At 40.4% G+C, this 15,865-nt stretch overlaps 3 protein-coding genes across 4 annotated transcripts; 2 read left to right on the top strand and 1 right to left on the bottom strand.

Moving 5' to 3' along the window:
* Positions 1-151: 151 nt before the first annotated feature.
* On the bottom strand, positions 152-1,202 carry LOC106635789 (uncharacterized). The gene has a single exon (XM_014347926.2). It carries the CDS (start codon positions 1,125-1,127, stop codon positions 456-458), a length of 672 nt encoding a protein of 223 aa, XP_014203412.2. The 5' UTR covers positions 1,128-1,202; the 3' UTR covers positions 152-455.
* A 7,281-nt stretch (positions 1,203-8,483) lies between these two features.
* On the top strand, positions 8,484-11,002 carry Golgin84 (golgin A5). Of its 2 annotated transcripts, XM_014347924.2 has the most exons (7): positions 8,484-8,711; positions 8,883-9,075; positions 9,243-9,508; positions 9,581-9,932; positions 10,001-10,445; positions 10,533-10,754; positions 10,835-11,002. In XM_014347924.2, exons 2-7 carry the CDS (start codon positions 8,891-8,893, stop codon positions 10,892-10,894), a joined length of 1,530 nt encoding a protein of 509 aa, XP_014203410.2. In that variant the 5' UTR covers positions 8,484-8,711; positions 8,883-8,890; the 3' UTR covers positions 10,895-11,002. The 2 variants fall into 2 exon arrangements, with proteins under 2 accessions (XP_014203410.2, XP_089449056.1); XM_089592930.1 differs by lacking the exon at positions 8,484-8,711 and having other exon boundaries at positions 8,735-9,075; positions 9,584-9,932.
* A 2,352-nt stretch (positions 11,003-13,354) lies between these two features.
* Pex3 (peroxisomal biogenesis factor 3) lies at positions 13,355-15,491 on the top strand. The gene is made up of 2 exons (XM_014347977.2): positions 13,355-13,521; positions 13,608-15,491. Exon 2 carries the CDS (start codon positions 13,750-13,752, stop codon positions 14,830-14,832), a length of 1,083 nt encoding a protein of 360 aa, XP_014203463.2. The 5' UTR covers positions 13,355-13,521; positions 13,608-13,749; the 3' UTR covers positions 14,833-15,491.
* The last annotated feature ends 374 nt before the right edge of the window (positions 15,492-15,865 follow it).

Genomic DNA, 15,865 nt, shown 5'->3' with positions numbered 1-15,865 from the left:
TTCAATAAAATTTTAAGAAAAGTCATACGTGTATCTACGGCTGTATGATTTTAAGGATGCAGGAGAAAAGTGACAACAGGATATAGAAATGATAAATTCACGCGATATCGGTATACAAAACAAAAATAATTTAATTCCATCGAACACACATGTTATATATGTATATGTTTTAAATATAACAATAATAATACTTGCATCTACGACGACGGCTAATACAATGTTAATCGGTACACGCGTCGCAGAGACAGAGTTGATAAATATAATATTTGTTGTATTAAAAAAAAAAAAAAAAAAAAGGAAAGAAAAAAATGTAATGGCCCTTAAAAGGGCCGTTTGCGAATCTCCATCGCACCCTCCCTCTATTCCTACAATTAATGATATCTTCTTCTAGTACGACAGGTATACATATATGTACAGGTAAATATACACGTGGTGGGAAACCGTGGAGCCATCGTCTACTTTTTCTTGGCCGGGGCCTTCTTCGCTGCCGGTTTCCTCACGGACTTGGCCGCCACGGGCTTCTTGGCTGGTGCCGGTTTCCTCTTCGCCGCAACAACCTTCGGCTTGGCCGTCACCGCGGGCTTCTTCACCGCGCTCTTGACGCTCATCCTCTTCTTCGGCTTCTTCGCGGCGGCCGGTTTCTTAGCCACTGCGGCAACCGATTTCTTCGGAGTTACCGATTTTTTCACCGATTTCTTGGGAACCGCGAGCTTCTTCGGTACCGCTGGCTTCTTCGCCGGGCTGCTCGGCCTCTTCTTCCTGCTCGCAGGCTTTCCCTCGGCCTTGGCCGCCGACAGCTTGAACGACCCTGAGGCACCCTTGCCCTTCACCTGGATGATCTCCTTCGAGGCGACGGCGCCCTTCAGGTACTTCTTGATGAACGGCGCGTGCTTCTCCGCGTCGATCTTGTACGTCGCCCCTATATACTTCTTGATCGCCTGGAGGGAGCTGCCGCCCCTCTCCTTGAGGGCTTTTATGGCCGCAACCACCATGTCCGAGGTCCGGGGATGCGTGGGCTTGCTGCGGGGCTTCTTTGCCTTGCTGCTCGCCGATGCGCTCTTCTTCGGGCTTGAAGCCGACGACGCCACCTGAGCCTCGCTGCCCCCCGCTACCGATTTGTCTGCCATTATCCCCTAGTTGTTGTTGTTGTTGGTATGATATAAGGTGTGTATACGTGCACAGAGTAGGTACTGACTGTGGGAGCGACGGGAAAGTAGTAGCCCGAAAAACGGCCGGGCTTGCGCAAGTGAGATTGGAGCGCGGCCCGCGGGGAGAGGCCATGGTGCTTTGGTACTCTCGGCGCATCTCAGCCAGCTCTGGCGGCGGTACGCTTTGCCGGTTTCGCGTTGGATTTCCCAGGCTCCGGGGGTTCATTTTCCGGGGGGTTTTGGCTTCACGGACGCCTCGAGCTTTTGGGCTGTTGTCCTCGCAAAAAGCTCCCGGATCGGTCGAGCGATAGGCGCGCGGCGAGGGCTTTTTCGAGAGCGCGCTTTTCGAGGGTCGTCGCGGACCCCGTGGAAAAAGCGGCGCCCCGAGTCGTCCAGGAGTGGGATTCGGGTGGAACTGGTTGGGCCGAGCGGAGAAAAGACGGGGCTCGGGTGGGAGCTTTGGATTTTGGAAATCGGCCGCGGTGCCGGGGAGCCACGGTCGATCGGGTGGATCGGTCCTGTCAAGCTTTCGGCGCGCGATGAGACGCGTCTCGCGGAACGTCGGTCGCGGCCCGATCAGTCTCTTCCTGGGGCTGTGGGCAAAATTTTCCCCGGGGGATTTTGCGAGTTTTCCGCCGTGGAAGGATCGGAAAGCGTCGTTCGACGACCGTTGGGATGGTTTTTGTCCGATTCGCGAGTCGAGCGGAAGTTGAGCTTAAACTTAAGAGGGTCCGAGTGTCGCTTGCCTCCGCTTTGTTTGGTGCTACGGGTGATGGTGATGTTTGATTGCGATCGCGAGTTGGTGCGTTTTTTTGATAATCGTTGCTCAGGGTGGTCGAGCTTTCAGGGAAATTTTGAAAATTTGCGATTTTCAATACTGTGCGCTTGACGCGGTGGACACGAGCAACTGCGACGCGCGCCGAGCTTACGGCTTGCGTTACTTTCTTCGATTTTTCTTTAATTACTGGTAAGTATACGGACGATTTTATCAAATTGAATTTAGAAAAAAGCAAAAAAGGTTTAAAAATGCAAAAAGCTCGTACGTTTTTTATCTGAACTGGCGTAGAGCATCCGACTTTGCGTGAATGGCTTTGTTCGAATGGCGACATTTTATAAAAAAAAAAATTTTTAAATTACAACATTCAATCGGGACTTTTTTTCTTAAGTTTGCCAAAATATCAATTGGGTGCACCCGTCGAATCTCTCGTACGGGATGCATCGGAATTTACAAACTCTTCGTGTGCTTGCAAGCTCAGTATCCCGAATGAACGCCACGCTTTTATTTTTGCATCAACGGTGAACACTATTAACTGGAAAAGTGAAAAAAAAAACTCTTTGCGAATTGATAACTTAATCGTCCACAAGTAAAAAAAAAAAAAAAAAAAAAAAAAAAAAAAAAAAAAAAAAAAACTGACATTTTGAAAAATTCACCTGCAAGCTCGGACAGATAGGGGGAACTAGGGTTGAAAAATGTCGAAGGACACGCTCGTCGAGAAAGCCCCCGGGATCTTTTACAGTGAAAAACAAACGATGTGCTACACATCAGCATCCAAGTTCGGAACTCCATGATGGGGTTCGCATTGCCCCGCCCGAAGATGGGGAAAAAAAAAACACCGTCAACGAGCTTTTCTCCCTTGGAACCCGTGTGTCCCTCACATGAAAGGAAAGCGCAGTAGCCAGTCGATGGCATCAGTTGCGTCTGGTTGCGTCCCAGTCGTGGCAGCAGCCCGCCCGGCTTCCCAGATATCCTAGCGCCCAGCCCTGGCCTTTTTCCCCCGAAAAACTTGCACCGCAGGAAGCTCGAAAGCTTTGGCCGGCCGAGGACATGGCATCCAACGCCCCTCCCAGGCGAAGGTCCCGGAAAATCTCGGATTTTCCCGGCGGTGCGCGGCTGTTCCGCTCGCGCGACACCATCTCGGCGGGCAAATTGCGACTGCCGGTTTCGGTCCAACCGCGGCTCGACGTAATCGTCGATCGGGTGAGACATCGGAGCTCCCGTTCGACGGGAAATTCTTGGGGGATGGGCCAACGGGGCGTCGGAAAATCGTCGGCACGACTGTCGGGGAAAACCAGGTGGCTCGCGGAAAGCGCGGCCTGTCGGTGCAACGGAGCCGCGAGGCCTCTCTCCGACGTCCGCGCTCGTTTCGCGAGACAAGGACGGGTGGAGATTTCAGTCACACGTGCGATTCGCGATGCACGCGGTATACCTGTATAACGCATTGTTGCAATGCAGCTTGCAGCGTGTGCGGAAAATCGTGCACTCGTGTGCATATACGTATTATACGTACCTGTAGCGTACAACGTACCTACACCTACATCCGTATGTAAAATAGAGCTCTCTGTTGTTGCTTTTGTTGGACGGAGAGAGAAATAAAAATACATAATATACAAGGGGGAATAAGAGAAAGAGAAAAAACATCAGGGGGATGGTTAAGGGGGGAGCGTGTTAATAATTCTTTTTTTTCATTGAATCGTTTAGTATTATGTATATACATATATGCACATACAACTACAAATCTACGAAGAGGAAAGTGCGCGGGTGTGTACTTATCACACACAGGGAGAGCGATCGTGGGGTGACGGGTGCAGGGAAATTGGTTACAATACGAGAGCGACAATTCATACAGGTATAGATATTCTCATCCAAGTGAATATCCACGGTATAGGTATATGCACGCGTTTTAACAATAACAATCAGCTGGACCAGCTGGATTTTTCTGCCACCCCTTGCCGAGAGATGGTTGTTGCCTTATCGTTTAATTTTGTAACACCCGACGAATCCGCGCTCTCTCCGTGCGTTGTTTCGACGGTGCTCGTAGAGCTTTTACCAGAAGTCTGGTTTGTTTATATTATTTTTTGCGAGGTGCAATTCGATGGTCGCTTTTATCGCCGCTCCCATCGTTGGAGAGCGAGAGCGATCTACGCGGGATCGGTATTGCAGCGTTCCGATCTCCTCTCGATTTCGTTTGTCAAATTACATTCGTAATTCAATAATTATCACTATATTGTTCAGAGACTATTGGCAGCCGATCGACCATCCAGGTACAATGTTTGCGGTAGCGCATATTGCATGTACGGCAATTAATCGAGCGGCAAAGAAGGCACAGTTATTCAACAACTTACAGTTGACACGTTTTAAAATGCGTCTCCTGTTTTAATTATATTCAAGCTTATTGCATTAAACTCATAGTGAAGATAAATGTACGATAATTATATTGTATTTCAGTATTTCGAACAACATCCTTTTTGTGTGCGATGTCGCGATTTTATCGATTTTTTCCATAGCTTTCGAAACATATTATATGATCCATAACGATAAATTGACCAACGGAGTATGTATGTATACCCAATACCGATCTCGTGCTCGATCTCGTATCCGTTATAAAGGTCAAAAATTTGACGATCCTCTGCAATTGCTAAGCAATTTTCATGGAATGGAGATGACGGTTCAAAAGTACCCGCAATCTACGCGAGAAACAAACGAAAATCGAACCATCGCAAACAAGTATAAATAATCATTCTTGTAAAATCGGTCTAGAACGAGAGCTTTCAAAACTGCCAAAAACACTTATAGTTTTAAAAAAAAGTCGTTAACCAACCGTTGAACCACCCGTGTTTGCGTTAACCACCGGCAACCTGAATCAACCCCAAACCAAACGTTGCCTCCGAGAGAGACTCGAACGAAACGCGAGCCTCCGTCAAAGTCCACCGAAGCACTATCTTCCCTTACCCCCGTCAAATCCAACGAAAAGCTCGTTCCTCGGTCGAAAAACGGAAAATCCCAGGGGGTGCAAAAATTTTGGCAAACAACGGGGGGGAAGAAACCGCACGCTCGGCAGCTCGCGCGACACCTCGAGCTCCGCTCTGTCCGCGCGAGAGCGAGAAAGGCACTTTGGCGCCGAGCGCGCTACCCCACCGTCCACGTCCAAAGCTCCCACCCGAGCCCCGTCTTTTCTCCACTTGGCCCAACCAGTTCCACCCGAATCCCACTCCTGGACGACTCGGGGCGCCGCTTTTTCCACGGGGTCCGCGACGACCCCCGAAAAGCGCGCTCTCGAAAAAGCTCCGCAAGCTCCGAGCCGATCGGTCCGCGCCCCGGCACTCCCGTCTCCGTTGTGCCTCCGGTCCTTACGTCGGATGCCACGCTCGTTGGTTGCCGCGATATCCCGTCCACGTCCTTGAAAAAAGCCCGAAGAAGACGGACGGCGCGTACCGAGGACAGAGCTCGCGAAGGCGCGCCAAAGACACCAGAACACAGGGGACTCTCCGCGAGGTCCGCGCTGTCCCATCTCTACCGCCCGCCGCGCCGCCGCGGTGTTTACTATTTCTCCGCTTGCCAGCTCTTTCGCGCGTCTATCAGCTGCAGTAGTCTGACAAGAGCTTTCCGAATCAAAACAAAGAGTAGGTGCACGTGTTTCGGAGTGTCGGTAGAGCATAATGGTTGGCAGGTCCATGGTACCCTCGGGCGCGGCCGTGGCATCCGCGAAAAAAGCAGCGGCAGCCAAGGCGGCTGCGGCCAAGAGATTAAAGTCCCGGCAACCGTCCGCGGCTAGGAAGAGCAGCAGCGGCAGCGCCAAGGTAGGTGAGCTGGTCGAGTCGGCGATAGCGGGGCTGAAGGAGTCGGGAGGCTCGAGCTTGGCGGCGATCAAGCGCTACCTGGCCGCGAACCACAACGTCGACGTCGAGAAGCTCACCCCGGCCATCAAAAAGTACTTGAAGGCTACCTCGGCCGGGGGCTCCCGAGCGGGGACTTTCAAGCTCAGCCCGGCCAAGAAGCGGCGCGCGTCGTCTGCTGCTCCCAAGAAGAGCACGCCCGCGAAGAAGACAAAGGCAACGGTTAAAAAGCCCGGTAGCCCCAAGAAGAAGAGCTCGAAGCCGCTGGCCGCCAAGCCGCCCAAGCCAAAGTCGAAGAAGCCCGCCAAGAAGTCCCCCGCTGCCACGGGCAAGCCTAGAAAGACCGCCGCCGCCAAGAAGAAGTAAACAAATAATATGCGTTGGGTGTGTGTGTGCGTGCCCGATCGAGGCCCTCACTCTGCAATGTGTCGTTAAAAGTATTGTTATTGATACATAATATATGTATATTACCGCATCTGGTACTAAAAGCTCACACGTGCTTACACAACTACCGATACACACGATTACAAATCATGGCCCTCGTAAGGCCCCCCCCCCTCACCCTAATGCTCATTTTGTAAACTAAATCACGTCATTTGTTTATTTTATACTCTCTCATGGTCTTTAAGATTGATAATATTGTACATACAATTATGTGCAACGTGATCTTTCTTCGCTTGCATGTGCAGGAGATGATCATTTTTTTTATTTATATACATACTCATGTATTGTGTTGCCTATACACTTATTTACCAGTTTACCACGTAGGTTGTACTATACTTACACAATACAGGATACATTATCAACGTAAAAATTGTGTAAACGTAGATGACAGGTGCGATGAAACATTTAAGAAGAAAGTAGTACAGTTTACTTTTTCTCTGTGTTTCAGTTTTTTTTTTCCCCCATTTTCGCGAAGACAAAAAAATATTCAAGTTAATAAATGTTGTAACACAGGTATTTAATACGTGTAGGCGATGAAACGATAAAAATCGTTCGTTCGCAAAAAAATCGTGATTATACATATTATACATAAACATACGTACGTATGTATACATGTTAAAATCAAAGAGATTTTATTATAATAGGTTCGTTCAAGCCCCTTTTGGTTCGGTTCGGTTCTCTTATCAAAATATACCTATATATACAGAACCAGTTCTGTTTGGTTCCCTATACATATAGGTATATTTTGTTAAGAGAACCGAACCGAACCAAAAGGGGCTTGAACAAATCTAATGTGTATTATCATATTGTTTTTCATCAGTATTCTCTGTATATCATTTGCTCTCAGTACAAATTATAATAACGTGTTAGGATATATTATAACATATACGATAACGTATCTTTTGTTATACCAAAAAATAAATAAAACAAAGTATATATATTTATTTTTCATAAAAAAAAAACACGGGATAAATTAAAGTTATCCTGAAAAGAAAATATACAAAAAGAAAAAAATATGATCTTGTGACGATTCATTATTTACCACCTTCTTGCCTGAATTTAGTTAAGTATAGATGTGCATATTTTCATATGAATGTAATATTTTTTTTTTTTTTTTTTCACTGAGAAATGGACTAGAGAGAACAAGTTGTTGTATTATCGTATCAATTATCCATTTATCAAGTTAAAAATCTGCTACAAGGTGCACCGCACCTTCTTGCTATATAACAAGAAGGCGTTCGTTAGTCCGCGCTTATTATGTATAGAAAGCGTCAATCTTATTATTTGTGGGAACGAAAATTTCCCTTCTAGTATGTAACGCCGAAAAACCAGGATTACATACACACATATAACTTTCCCCAGTACCACGTATTTCGCAAACAAATCTATCCTATTCCATTGTATATGCAGTGGGCAGCAACCGCGATGGAATCGATCGATGAAACGTCAATTATCACTTACTCGGTGCATTTTGCTACTTCGGTTGAGTAGCTTTCCGGGTACATTGTACGGCTATGCAGCCTACAGTTGCATGTATACTTCCTATTTTATCTCTTATATTCAAAGATAAAACGTGTACAGTGGTCTTACAGTATACAACGCAACATTCTCTTTTGCCCTCTACCATCGCATATATACATATATACACCTACAAGTGTATGTACACATATTTACATATATATACTTTCAGTCCCGTTAGAAAGTCCCCAATTATAATTGGATATATCCTTGAATCAAAAACTTCTACTGTGCAAAAACTCCATACACTTTGAATTTATACATGATTCCAAAAGCAACCATGGTGGAAGGCAGGGATCGACTTCGTTTGAGTTTACGGTGTATTACTTATTCCCTTTTTATAAAGCTCACTAATTTGTACGTATACGTACAAGGTAACAATATTAAGATAAATTTCTTTTCAAAACAATATAAATAACCTTTTTGTGAACTTAATAATACACATCGGAGGTTATTGAAATCTCGAAAAGTAAATAAACAGATACCAGCCAATAATATTTGTTGAAAATCCTGAATACTTTTATTGCTATAAGAAAAGGTGAACGTAATATTACAGTCAAAAACAAGTAGCAAATCTATATATACACATACACCCACACATTATATATATATATATATATATATATATATATGTGTGTGTCAACATATACACTCGTTGACATTAATTTCGGAGCAGTGCGTCGTCTGTTTGTTTACCAAAACAAAAGACCAAGATATAGATGTAGGTCGAAAGAGAGAGAGAGAGAGAGAGAGAATCGATCATGTGTGATTTTGGAGTCATGATGAATTCGTCAGTTATATAACGTCTTTTTAGCTTGTCCAGCACTTGGCAATTTAATAATTTTGAAACAAAATATGTATAATGCATCCATAAGTATATACTTAAATGTTACTATAAAATACAAGAAGAAACAGAAATCAAAAAATCGACTTTCCCAAAGATGGCGTCGACCAGCTGATTAATTGCAAACGAAAGACCGCAGCCGTGTAAGTATGTAGTATGTACACACGGAGAATTCATGTAGAGACTTACCTATTAAAACGAGGAGACTGACGTGTCAGAGTCACAGAGTTTTAGCTCAGAGCTCAGCTATGATTATCCATAGCAGTGACAGGGAGTGCATGTAGTTATTGTTTTTTTTCGTTCATACAAGCCAGTTTGGAGTATGGCCTGGTTGTCAGACTTGGCTGGCAAAGCCGAGGAGGTGTTGAACAATATCGACAGAAGTACGGCTGCGGTGCTCAAGAAGGATGATAAAAATTCGCTGGAGTCAAGCCTACTAGAGGTTAGATCACTGCCGCCCGACTCCAATTTGACAGTTGAGGAGTTTCTGCGAGATGAAGCAGAGAGGTGAGGATAAACTATACACCTGCTCATCTTCAAGTAGTGTTTTATTCATGGTTGATACAACTGTTTTTTTTTTCTACCGTGCATATACTTAAATTACTTATGGTACATTTAACTTTGGTTCGTTTTCCAATTGTATGACGATTCAAACGTTTTCTGTATACCTACAGATGCTCTGATTCTTTTGTGGACAGAGGTCCATTCACACCAAATAAAATGACATTATCAGCACCAACTACACCCGCCCATGGGGACAGATCTTTAAATCTGCACTCTGAATCAATGGCATGGCTTGATCGAGCAGCACAAAGTTCTTCCATAATCGATGAATCATTAGATATTTCAAGCAATAATCAGCCTGACAATTATCATATTGATAAAAGCAATATAACTGAGAATAATGATCCAAGTGAAATTGAATACCCAAAACTAAATGGTAAATACTTGCTACGCTAGCTAGGAATATAATTTTTTTTTCAAATAATAGCGTTCATTTTATAATTCATAGAAGATGTTGAAAAAATCAAATTTCGATTACCCATAAAAAGTAGCCCTAAGTCTGTGGATAAAGAACAACAGCTAAGGTTAGAGCACCAAAAAGAGATAGCTGCTCTTCATGAAAAAATTAATAATTTCAGTTCAGAAAGAACGCGCTTTATCAGAGAAATTTCAGATCTTACCTCAACGTTGGAAAAAACTAGGTATGAATTGAGTTCTGTGGAGTCAGAGCTTGAACAACATCGAGCTAGGGCTATGAAAACACTACAGGAAAGAGATAAGCTCATAGCTGATTTAAGAAATAATTCTAATAGAACTGAAATTGAAGACACAAGTGTTTCAGTTGAACTTGATCAGTTACGGTAATTGGTTTTGATATTATAATTTGTACAGCACAAAATCATTTCACTTGTTAATCTGTGTACTTTAGGCAAGAACGTGAATTACTTATAGAAGAAAATCGACAAATTCGCGAAAAACTTCGTTTAGCTCGTCAAGATTCAGTAGATGCTGAACTGAACTCTGAAAAAATGCGGCAGAAAGCCATAGAAGCCAGTATTCAAGCCCGAGAAGCCGTTGCTGCTGAGAGAACAAAACGATTAGATGCTGAAGAAGATGCCAGGCTCAGAAGCGAAGAAGTTCGGTCGTTGCACGAAGAGCTGGTTCTGCAGCAAAATACTTTCTCTGCAACACTCCATAAGCATGAATCGGAAATCTCGAAACTGAGGTCACGTCTTTCATCTTCGGCTATTCCAAATTCGGAAGTAGAAATGCGCTTGTCTACATTAACGAGAACTTTGGTAATAAAACAACAGGAGCTTGAGCATTTAACTACGGACAGAAATGCTTTGAGATTACAACTTGAAAAACTAGAGGTGAATTTAATCATTGTCAAGTTTTCTTTGACTAATCAATAGAATCGTCACAACTTTAATAATTTATTTATGTTTTTTTTTTTTCAGCACGAATATCAAAAATGGAGGCAAAATTTGACTTTTAACAGTATCAACGACACTGATGACGCCAAAGCTTTATTGCCGAGCTTTTTAGTAGAAAGTCCTTTTGATACTGGTGTTACTAGGCGGGTAAAGCGAGCTTACTCGTCATTAGATGCAATTGGTGTGAGGATGGGTGTATTTTTAAGACGATATCCACTAGCACGAATCTTCGTAGTAATTTACATAGTGAGTACTAAGTTAAATAATACATCAAAAATTTTACAGGAAATTCATTACAATTATTCAATCAAAATAAACTTTTTCAGACTTTACTGCAGTTTTGGGTTCTTATTGTCTTATTTTCACAGTCTCCAGAAGTTCACTAGTTTTTTGTAATCACTATTAAAATGAAATATTAATAATGTATATACTTTGTAAATAGGATATATTATCGCTTTATATGTTAATAATCATGCACATTTAGGTAAAAAATATTTTTTAAACAGTCGTAACTTTGTGTACATTATTCTTCCTTTACTCAATTATTCATATTCTCAGCAATAGTTTTTAAGTCAGTTGTCTAAATGTAATTTTATACTCTGACTGACTAAGGTTGACGGTAACGCCGCCCGACCATGCAACGACCTTCGCAACTTAACTGATCACTGATGGCAGCATTTACGGAATACAGCCTCTGAGTTTATCATTCTGGTAAAGAGAGCACAGTGTAAGATATACGTGAAGTTATGAGTAGTAATTATAGTAATCACTACTAAGTAGTGCCATATAGTCGCTTTTATTCAACCATATTAGTAGAATATCTATACTTTTGGAGGTTGATTTTAAAATAAAAGACAGATTGTAAACTTGCCGCAAATAGCACAAAAAATATCAACTTTTTATTTTCTACCTATAAGATTAATTGCGGCTGGTTTATATGTGATAACATGGCTCTACTGTAAGTTGTAATATTTTTTGGATCAGCGCCATCTAGCGGTCTTCATTTTTGCGTGAAAAGTGGCCTCTAAAATTCTTAAACAGAGTTTTAAGACCTAAAGCCATTTAATCAATTATAACCCAGCCGCAACTGATCTGAAAGACATAAAATGTAAGTTTACGCGGTCTGTGATGTTTGCGGTAAGTTTGCAATTTATTATTTACCAAAAAATCTATAAATGTGTAAGGAAATAAAAAGAAAAAGTACAAGTACATAAAAAGGTCAATTTTTAGGTGAAACTTAAATTTTACTCCTGCCGCAAATAGCACGAACTCCGTAAATTTTTAATTTACATCTATACAATTAGTTGCGGCTGGTTTATAATTGATAAAATGGCTCTAGGATTTGAAGATTACTTAAAAATTGCCCTCCTATATATTTATACTTTTGGAGGTAGATTTTCGTATAAAAGATATATAGTAAACTTGCCGCAAATAGAACAAAAAGTGTTAACTTTTTATTGTCTATCTATACAATCAATTGCGGCTGGTTTATAATAGATAAAGTGACTTTACTGTAAATGGCAATAATTATTTGGATCAGCGCCATCTAGCGGTCTTTATTTTTTGGCCAAAAGTGGCTCCTAAAATTCTCAATCAGAGCAATCAAGATAAGAGCCACTTAATCAATTATAAACTAGCCGCAACTCATGATGAAGCTATAAAATGAAAAAATAACGATACATGTGTTTTTGGCGGCAAGTTAACAATCTATTTTTTGCTCAAAAGTTCATCTTCAAAAGTATAAATACATAGGAGGTCGATTTTTTGATAAAAATAGATTGTTAACTTGCCGCCAAAAACACATGTATCGTTATTTTTTTATTTTATAGCTATGAAATGAGTTGCGGCTGGTTTATAATTGATTAAGTGGCTCTTATCCTGATTGCTCTGATTGAGAATTTTAGGAGCCACTTTTGGCCAAAAAATAAAGACCGCTAGATGGCGCTGATCCAAATAATTATTGCTATTTACAGTAAAGTCACCTTATTAATTATAAACCAGCCGCAATTGATGGTATAGATAGACAATAAAAAGCTAACATTATTAATGCGGCAAGTGTAAAATTTATCTTTTACCCAAAAATCGATCCTTAAAGATATAGATAGTCTACTTACATGGTTTAATAAAAACGACCATATATCCATACGACAATGACACTACTTACTTACTTAGTAGTGATTACTATAATTACTATTTACTATACATAACTTCACGTATATCACATGCACTGTGCTCTCTTTACCAGAATGATAAAATCAGAGGCTGTATTCCTTAAATGCTGCCAGGCAGTTACATATTCATATAATGTCGGTGGGTGCCGCATATCAACACAACAAATTTAATATTTTTTGCTGTTTTTATTCCCATGCTTCACCGAGATCTTAACTACAATAACTACTGTTAAGCAGCGTATAGAAGCTACTCCACGAAAATGGTCACATCAAGAGTCCCTCAAAAGCGATAAAAAAAAACATTGGGCGAGGCATGCTGTATTAAGACAAAAAATTTTTAATTTCAGAATTTATGCGCTAACATAAATTTTTAGTCTCAAGTATAAGTAGTATAAGCTAAAGTTTAAAAATGGAGTAAAAGTTTTTTAAAAACAATCGCTCATTACTTTTCGAACACAAGCATTTGTTTAAAATAAAAATTTTCTGAGTTTGGAGTTGATTTTGGAGTGAAACAGGTTCTAATACAAAGGGCTCGAAGTACTACATTAAAAAATAATTTATTTTTAGTTTTACGGTATAATGTTTCAATTAGAGTTTTTATGTAGGATTGTGAGTGTATGTATACTTATTAATTGCGTACTTGTTGACTTGTTCAGAAGATAGCGAATAAGCGAATAATGTTACCGTGCGTGATTACAATATATTCACAATATAGTACAATACGTTTACTTAATATTACTTATGAATATTATTTTTTTTCTTAATTCGTAGTAAGTACTTGTTATCTCTTGACGAACTGTAAAATCTAATATGATATTAAACCCTGTTTCTGTTCTTGCAAGGTTAGTTTCTCATTTTTGCTACTTAAGTGTATTAATGTACAATAAAAAACATAGTTAATAAAACAATCGATTGCAACGTTTTTCAGCATTAAGTTTCCAACCAAGTTATGAAAGAAACGATATCAGTTATGAAAATGTTTGAATAAAAGTATCACAGAAAATGCAAAGGAATAAAGTTGATGGTAATTACGTGATACTTGAAGGCTTAAACAGTAAATAAATTGAGTCATGTTTGCCAGGGTTAGAAACTTTTTTTATAACCACAGACGAAAATTTCTCTTCGGTGGAGTATTTGTGGGTACCTTGTACATATTGGCCAGGTATGCACGAAGCAAACTCCGAGAATGGCAGGAGAAGGAAGTAAATGAGTTGCTCGAAAGGAGCAGACGCAGGCAACACTTTGAAAGCACAGAAAGAACATGTGACCAGACAGTGCTCATGCTTTCTGGTAATCTGAGGACTGCTATCACCAAGTGTCTTGACTGTGAGAAAATTGTTAATGACCTGAGAGTTGGTGTGCCAGACAAAGTGTCGGCATGGAATACTCTGAACGTTCTGGCTATCTCAAGAACTGCAACCATTATTTATTCTTACACCATGCTTGTTATTACTTTGAGAATACAATTAAATGTGTTAGGCGGTTGCATGTTCAAAGATTACAAGATCCCCGACACATCACCACAGAGTGCAGAGAAAGTTACTGACAGTATAAAAGAAAAGTACTTGTCGTTGTGTGGCTATTTGATTAGTGATGGAGTACAAAATCTAGGACTGGTGATACAGGAAAAAGTCAAAGAAATCATATCCAGTTATTCTCTTCAGGATAAATTGCATTTGCGTGACGTGCAGAACATCTATTGGGCAATAACTTCCACGATATCGATCACAGAACGCCATGATCCAGTGAAAAACTTTTCCTCCTATATCTTTGCTCCAGACTATGTCTCAAGTAACCAAAAAGAAAAACCACTTGCCAAGTTGTTGGAACAAACTCTGGATCTCTTAGAGAGCCAGGAAGTCCAAGATTTGATGCAAACCAATCTGAGAAGTGGATTTGCTTTGTTAATTGACAGAATATCTGAGTACTTCAATCAAAATGCTAAAATTGATGGTCCAAGCATAAGTGCCGACACGTTTGTAAACTTGAACTCTGTAACAATGCCAATGGCCAAGATCATTCCAATTTTAAATGGCCAGGTGCCAGAGAATCCAACGTGTGGTGATTTGCCGTCCGATTGGCTGCAAAGACTGCTACTCAGCGAAGAGCTCAAAGCTTTGGGAGCCAATATTTATGAAGCTTTTAGTTACTAGATTTTTTTACAGATTCTTCTCTTCATTTTTTGTTATTTCGTGGATATACGATTTTTATGAAAAGGTATGGATTGCATAATTACTGTTATAACTGCAAGGTAAGGGTACTCTAAAACGTTTTATGTTTAAAAAAACGTTAAATTGACACATTTATCTGTATGAAAAGGCGTTGATTCTTTGTAAGTTTATTACCAAGTACTTTCTGTTGACTCATACTGTTTCACGATTTCTGGTGATTTTTAAACTTTTTTTTTTATATATCAGAGAAAATAAATGATTTAAAGTAGCAAAAAAGTCACAAAGCTAGTTGGATGTGATTTTCCATTGTTTAAAACGTTTTTTGACTGTATCGACTTGAAAAGTTACGTGACTTTTTTCAGTGCAGCAGTCATGCTTGAATAGTTATTAATATACGCATTTTTATGATTTTTTTTGATAAAATGGTTTTTTATGAGTCAATTTCTGCTTTGTATTAAAGAGCTGTGTTTTTTCAAACCTGTAAGATTTGCGTCAAATCATTTGTTCTAAAATATCAACCAGAAACGTCAGCTACTATAAAACAATTATCATTGCCTAGAAAATGTTTATGTCATTATTATGAAAAAATTATTCAATGTGAAAAAGTTGTATTTTTTTAAGTTATAAAACTTTTACAAACAGAGGATTGTCTAAAAATGTCAAATAAAAAAGTTTAACGCTGTTAAACAATTTCTCGGTTGATTAAAAATGCCTTTTTTTTCGTTTAGAGTTTTAGGATTTAGGTAAAAAAAAACATGGAATACTAAAAGTATTTTTTTTAACTTTTTTACCATCTACGACTTTTATATTCGACACTCAGTCGTAAAAAAATAAATTTCTTAATGGCAAAAATTTATATTTTTAGTCATTCTTGGTGTGTAATATTTTTTGAAAACTTTTATAAAGATGTGCCATACGAAATAGTTGTTTTTCCAAGACATTCACGAATTTTCCCCGAAATACGCTAGTGTAAAATGTAAATTTTCAAAGATTTAGTAAAATAGTTCGTATATCC

The sequence above is a fragment of the Copidosoma floridanum genome, unplaced genomic scaffold, assembly GCF_036245765.1.
Source record: "Copidosoma floridanum isolate Cflo_tuat_1 unplaced genomic scaffold, Cflo_Japanese_pri ptg000019l, whole genome shotgun sequence".
Classification (NCBI taxonomy): domain Eukaryota; kingdom Metazoa; phylum Arthropoda; class Insecta; order Hymenoptera; family Encyrtidae; genus Copidosoma; species Copidosoma floridanum.
Note: the sequence above shows the minus strand (reverse complement) of the source record. Positions and strands in the feature narration are given on the sequence as shown.

Excerpts from the sequence above, each read along its gene's own strand:
- LOC106635789 (XM_014347926.2), bottom strand. The coding sequence starts at position 1,127 with ATGGCAGACAAATCGGTAGCGGGGGGCAGCGAGGCTCAGGTGGCGTCG.
- Golgin84 (XM_014347924.2), top strand. The coding sequence starts at position 8,891 with ATGGCCTGGTTGTCAGACTTGGCTGGCAAAGCCGAGGAGGTGTTGAAC. Across the intron at positions 9,509-9,580 it reads TGAATACCCAAAACTAAATG|AAGATGTTGAAAAAATCAAA; the intron begins GTAAATACTTGC and ends TATAATTCATAG. Across the intron at positions 10,755-10,834 it reads TCTTCGTAGTAATTTACATA|ACTTTACTGCAGTTTTGGGT; the intron begins GTGAGTACTAAG and ends AAACTTTTTCAG.
- Pex3 (XM_014347977.2), top strand. The coding sequence starts at position 13,750 with ATGTTTGCCAGGGTTAGAAACTTTTTTTATAACCACAGACGAAAATTT.